This window comes from Camellia sinensis, chromosome 5, assembly GCF_055761805.1.
Source record: "Camellia sinensis isolate YWXY chromosome 5, ASM5576180v1, whole genome shotgun sequence".
NCBI classification, from domain to species: Eukaryota; Viridiplantae; Streptophyta; class Magnoliopsida; order Ericales; family Theaceae; genus Camellia; species Camellia sinensis.
Window position 1 is genome coordinate 156,716,065 of NC_138965.1, and position 6,697 is coordinate 156,722,761.

A 6,697-nucleotide genomic window follows, 5' to 3' on the forward strand; every position below is an offset into this window, starting at 1 on the left:
AATAATAACAAGCAAAGCATCAAAAAAAAAAAAGAAAATTCGAGCCAAATTTGAGCCAAAAATTTGAAGCCTCAATCTTTTTCCAAAACAATATTATAACGGTCATGCTTGAGGGCCCGAGATTTCGGGGCTCGAATGCCCCGAAATTCCATTTCAAGTAAAAAAAAAAAAAAGGAAAAAAGAAAGAAAAAAAAACAGTTTCCAAAAATAGAAATTAGGGGTATTAAGGGCAATTTTTTTAGGGCCACCAATCATTTTCCATATTATAATCAACGAGAAGAAGTCTTGGACATAAAAACCGTAACTAAAGTGAAAATACCATAGAATTTTTCCTATTATACATATGGACAAATTATTTTCCTTCTCTCTATAGCAAGATTTGAAAAGCTGGAGTTCTTGGCTGCTGGCTCTATCTAAGTCAACTGGACTTATCATTCACATATATATTTATTTATACAGTCATGCCAATAAAGAGGATTGGAGTAATCTCTCTCTCTCTCTCTCTCTCTGTCTCTCTCTATATATATATAAGGTGTTTGTGAGGAAGAAGAAAGGGGGGTTTCCTGTTTGGAAGAGAAAATGGCAGGTGGGTCATTTGGACCATCAGGTGTCTCAAAAGAGAGAGCTGGGCAATACCAAGGCAGGGTCACCGCCTATGTCGTCATTTCTTGTATTGTCGCCGCCACCGGCGGCTCCATCTTCGGCTACGACATCGGAATTTCTGGTTTGTTTCATTTCATTTTACTCCAATCATGTTTCTGTTTTTGCTTCTGTTTTTTGTTTTTGTTTTTGTTTTGGTAGGATGATAATAGAATACCTACCCAGAATCAAGCTAAACACACAAGATTTTATGATATGGCCAACGATGTTTTTTTTTTTTTCTTTTTTTAACAATTGGGAATAAGGACGGAGAAACAAATTATTTTGAAAATTAATTATTTTAATTAATTTTTTTATTATAAAAAAAAGACGTGTAGAAAGTAGAGGGAATTAATTTCTTATAGTATTTTTTTAACTCGTAAAATAAATTGTCAAAATAAACGTAACGGCCAGATTTGAATTTGAGAATTACGGTTAGTAAAGAGCGTCTTGTTTGGTTGGGTAACCAACTGTTTGGAGAGAAATTATTTAATTTTTTTTTGAGTAAGACTAGATAGTGTTCTTAAATGGGTAATTATTAAACTAAATTATGAAATTTACTATTTTGTGTTGGAGATTTAGGAATATTGAATAACTTCTGGATAAAGTAGGAGATAAAAGGAAGGTAATATCTGGTCCCATGGCCTGGTTTGGCAAGTGGCTTTTTTAATTAAAAAATTATTAAAAAAATTAAAAGTAAAAAAAAAAAAATTATTTACTTTATACATATGTTTTCGTAAAAAATTAAAAAGTCATTCCAAACATATTAGTTTTTTTTATATCATATTTTAGTCAAAAAATTATTAAAAAAGCATGTTCCCAAACGAATTAGTCTGATATTTTTTTTGCTCACTACTGAAATTATATGAAAATTAAATAGGAAAAATAAGCAATTAAGGCTCAATTTGGCAATAGGTACAAATTTACATTTATTTTTAAACTTTTTATCTTTACAATTTGTGTCAATTTTTTATTTTATTTTTTAGGTTCATCTAGTCTAAAAGAACATAAAAAATAATTTAAAAAAAAAAATCACTAAAGAAAAAAAGAAAACTTTTTAACTTTTTTTTTAAAAAAAATCCCTTATTTTTTCGTTTTAAATTTCCTTATCCATCTAGTATAAAGGATCTTAAATTGAAAACTTTTTAAATTAAAAAAAAAAAATCCCTTATTTTTTATTTTTAAAGTTCCATATCCGTCTAGTATAAAGGATCTTAAATTGAAAAGTTTTTTAAATTAAAAAAAGAAAAAACTCTAAAGATGAAAAAAAGTCAACAAAATCTCACTCACTCACTCTACCATAGATACAAGGTAACCATGCTTCTAGTAGGAAGGAATGGACATGGATTTCTCAAATTCTATACACTGTTAATGAAACAAAAGAAACCCTGTTTTTAATTGACTTCAGAGTTCTAGCCACATGATGTGGAGGAAATCTTGAGCCACGGCCGTACAGTTGGTTGTGAGTTACATGCAAATTACTCTCTCCTAAAGATTGATTGTGAGTTACATGCATCGTCAAAAATTGACAACTTAATCAAATGGAAATATTGTGTTAATCAAGCATGCGTGTGTATCTTGTGAATGGAAGAAGAGAGACAGAAACAAGCCGAGGCACAAACCTACCATAGAACTCTTATGGTAACTAGTCATTTAACACAATCAACACAAATAATAAGACATCTTCTCTCCAAACATTTTTGTTTTTTTTGTTTTTTGTTTTTAACAGGAGGGGTGACATCAATGAATGGATTCCTTGAGAAATTCTTCCCAGTAGTGTACAAGAACAAAATGCATGCTCATGAAAACAACTACTGCAAGTACAACAACCAAGGCCTAGCTGCATTCACATCTTCCCTCTATCTTGCTGGTCTGGTGGCATCACTCGTGGCATCTCCTGTTACACGAAAGTACGGGCGTCGTGGAAGCATAATCTGTGGTGGGCTTAGCTTCATTATTGGAGCAACTTTAGATGCTTCAGCCGTCAACCTTGCAATGCTCATCTTGGGTAGGATCATGCTTGGCGTTGGCATAGGATTCGGAAATCAGGTAAACATTGCTTTTTCCTGCAATTGTTTTTTCATGGATCAGTATTCAATACGTTTTAGTAGGAGTCCCGTGCACTGAATTGACCTTAAAAAAAATTTAAAATTATTGTATAACCCATTATGAAAAATTAGCTTGGAGACTTTGACCCATGGTTAAAACTAATGAACTCAGCCCACGGGTCCACCCCATTCAACATTCTGCCCATTCCTTTATTTTTTCACTTTTTTTATTCGTCATATATATATTTTTTTCAGTAGACTTAATGATACTTGACATTCAACATTAGAATTTCATTATAGATATGTGCTCTAACAATGAAATTTTAGAACTACTAGGAATCGAATATCTTGGTAGAAAGTTGGCAAAGACGGAGAAAGATAATGTATATCCATTACTCTTACCTGTTTGTGAAATTAGCTTTACTTTTACTAGTCACAACCGCAAGTAGAAAGAGCTTTTTCAGTGATGAAGATCAATGGATAAATGATTGTTTAGTGACATACATTGAAACAGATATTTGATAGTAATGGTAATGACGTTATTACATGCCAATTCCAAAATATAAAACCTCATCGAGCACAATTGTCAAAATGCATATATTTGTGGTTTTTGACAAAAACAATTAACATCAATGTATTAGTATTACTTTTGTTTATGATATGACAATTTGTGTTCAAGTTTTTGCATGACCCATCAACAAAAATTCTTAAGCTACCACTCATTTCAATACATATATCTCTTTAATTTTTAAAACTATAAGCTCAGAATTGAGGTGGACATGTAAACTACAAACACTCCTCTATGTGGAAAAACGCCAAATGTTCAAAAAGAAGAACCTAAAAAAAAAAAGATCAGGACTTGCTTCTCTTCACAAATTCAACAGATAATTTAGATGTTACATTATTGTTTATTCTATTTTATTATTGTTTGAAGGCGGTTCCTTTATATTTGTCTGAAATGGCGCCAAGGCATCTCCGAGGAGCCCTAAACATGATGTTTCAGTTAGCAACAACACTAGGCATCTTCACAGCAAACATGATCAACTACGGAACAGAGAAGCTCAATCCATGGGGTTGGAGGCTCTCCCTAGGCCTGGCTGCAGCACCGGCTCTAGTAATGACCATTGGAGGAATATTTCTTCCAGAGACACCAAACAGCCTAATTGAGCGTGGATTGACAGAAAAGGGGAGGGAAATTCTAGAAAAAATTAGGGGGACCGAGAATGTCCAAGCAGAGTTACAAGATATAGTTGACGCGAGCGAGTTAGCAAATTCGATTGAACATCCCTTTAGAAACATCCTTGAGAGGAGGAATAGGCCTCAGTTGGTCATGGCGATTTTTATGCCGACATTTCAGATCCTCACGGGGATCAATTCGATCCTTTTTTATGCGCCAGTTTTGTTTCAGAGTTTGGGATTTGGAGGGCATGCTGCACTCTACTCTTCAGCGTTGACTGGAGCGGTTTTGGCTTCGTCCACGGTGGTGTCTATTATGACAGTTGATACGTGGGGTAGGAGAGCGTTGCTGATTGGCGGAGGAATTCAAATGATTATATGTCAGGTAAATAGTTAACAGCATTTATGAATACATTCAGAAAACATGATATACTCAATGAGACTCTCTGCATTTGGTACATTCAATGAACTTTAATAGTTGGATAGTTTCAAACAACTCTTTTTAGCTCATGAACCACTTTTTGTAACGTAGTTACTATTCCTCTCATTGTGCAATACTTGAACAATAACTGTAACAGAAACATGGACACAAGTTCTCAATAACATTTTGAGAGAATTGTTAATTATATGAACAAGTTACTCTTCCTAGAATCAACATCTTACCGGAGCTTAACCTCTATTTTGCGTAGACTTTTGTGCAGATATGTGTCTAAGCGTCCAATTCATCTAATTCACAGGAAGAGTGCAGGAAGGGAGCGACACCAAGCTGAGCGACAAGGAGAGAAAACCCTTGTCCAAGGAAACTAGGAGACAACACCCTTTATCTCACATTTGTGTCTCATTGTGAATTTCATCTGTGCACATGCGTAACCTGAGGTTTTATGCACAGTTTTATGTTTAACTTGAACTGCAAAACATGCTTGTTAGGTGAATGTCCAACTGCACGTGTTAGAACTTAGATAAATATCTCATACATACCCAAATGTCAAATGCTCAATACGAGTACTCCATACATTTACGCTATGTTTGGATTGAGTGGTTTGGATTAAGTGATTTGGAGAGAAAAGAAAAGAAATTGAGAAATATGTATTTATTTTACTTGTTTGGATAATCTAAGTAGAGAGAAATGGAAAGAAATGGAGAGAAACTCATTTATCTTATAAGCCTCATTTTCAATTTTCCTAAAAGTGGAGAGATTGGGAGAGAAAATAAATCACTATTTTCATAATACCAATTTTGTCCCTATAAAAATAAAAGAAATAAAATGATTGAAAATATAAAAAGGTTATTTTGGTAATATAACATAAAATAATTTTTTTTCTTTTCTCTTAATGAAATCTAACCAAACAAGAATGAGAGAAATCACAATCATTTCTTTTCTTTTCTTTTCTTTTATAACTTAAATAATCCTTTCTTTTCTTTTCTGTCCTAGTTCCCAAACATATTGTTAGAAGAGTCCAGCTTAATCTCACCTGACAACACTCTTTGCCTGTGAAACAGGTCATAGTGGCCATAATCTTGGGACTCAAGTTCAGCAGTGACAAGGGACTCTCCAAAAGCTTCTCAATCCTAGTGGTGGTGGTGATCTGCCTCTTCGTGGCGGCTTTTGGGTGGTCATGGGGCCCACTAGGATGGACTGTGCCGAGTGAGATATTCCCACTTGAAACCAGATCAGCAGGGCAGAGCATCACAGTGGCTGTCAACCTCCTCTTCACCTTCGCCATAGGCCAGTCTTTCCTCTCCCTCCTCTGTGCTTTCAAATTCGGAATTTTCCTGTTCTTCGCCGGTTGGATCACTGTCATGACCATCTTTGTCTACATATTCTTGCCTGAAACAAAGGGAGTACCCATTGAAGAGATGATATTCGTGTGGAGAAAGCATTGGTTTTGGAGAACAGTTGTACCTGAGATTCCAGAGGGTGATGAGAGTTATGGTACAACAACATTAAGAAACGAGTAAAACAGTTGGGAGTTAGTGAGCCCATAGGCTAAGCTGCTTGTTTACAAAATATACTTTGAAAAACACCTAACGCTGTTTGGTTGGGATTTGGGAAAGAATTTGGAAAGGGAAAGAAAAAAGATAGGTGAAATAAAAATAAAATATACCTACATTTCACTTAGTTTCAAATACTTTTTCTCTTTTCATTTCCAAATTCCTTCACAAATCCTCCAATTAAACACAGCATGAAGGTACCGACACAATGAACTACCATAAATAATTAGTTTCACTTTTATTTCCTCAACTGTTGTCAATTTTTCTATTTCATCCCTTGTACTATCAATTTCATGTATTTAGAATTCATTTGCCAAGTAATTTTTTAGTAGTTTTTTAGCTAAACTATGAGATGAAAAAAAATAAAAAAAATACTGGAATGTTTGAGGATGATTTTTTTTGACTTCTTCACTAAAAAAACTTGTAAAAAAATAAAGAGAGGAATTTTTTACCTTACTTTGTTGTCTTTTGTGTTCTTTTTTATTTTTTTATAATTTTTTTTAACTCTTTAATTAAAATGTTAAGTTGTCAAACCAACCGTTAATTTCATGTATTATTAGTTTCATGTATCAAAACCAAGTGGGTGAAAAAATAATATATAATAATATATTAATAATATACTCACGTGACATAATAATAGATTATCATACAAATTTAGATAAATTACTTTTTTCCCCTTAAAATATAATATTTCTCACTTACACTTCAAAAAAAATTCACTTGTCTGCAAATTTATTCAATTTTGATCCATCACTTTGGCTCTTAAAACATTGGGAAAATATTTAAGATCCATAAAACACTCCTAAATTTACTCATGATGACGTGACCTGTTACATGAATTG

The 6,697-nt window shown here is 33.5% G+C and overlaps 1 protein-coding gene across 1 annotated transcript; it reads left to right on the top strand.

Moving 5' to 3' along the window:
- Positions 1-327: 327 nt before the first annotated feature.
- LOC114309924 (sugar transport protein 7) lies at positions 328-6,176 on the top strand. The gene is made up of 4 exons (XM_028255795.2): positions 328-724; positions 2,369-2,688; positions 3,622-4,248; positions 5,364-6,176. Exons 1-4 carry the CDS (start codon positions 580-582, stop codon positions 5,820-5,822), a joined length of 1,551 nt encoding a protein of 516 aa, XP_028111596.2. The 5' UTR covers positions 328-579; the 3' UTR covers positions 5,823-6,176.
- The last annotated feature ends 521 nt before the right edge of the window (positions 6,177-6,697 follow it).

Excerpts from the sequence above, each read along its gene's own strand:
- LOC114309924 (XM_028255795.2), top strand. The coding sequence starts at position 580 with ATGGCAGGTGGGTCATTTGGACCATCAGGTGTCTCAAAAGAGAGAGCT. Across the intron at positions 2,689-3,621 it reads GCATAGGATTCGGAAATCAG|GCGGTTCCTTTATATTTGTC; the intron begins GTAAACATTGCT and ends TATTGTTTGAAG. Across the intron at positions 4,249-5,363 it reads TTCAAATGATTATATGTCAG|GTCATAGTGGCCATAATCTT; the intron begins GTAAATAGTTAA and ends CCTGTGAAACAG.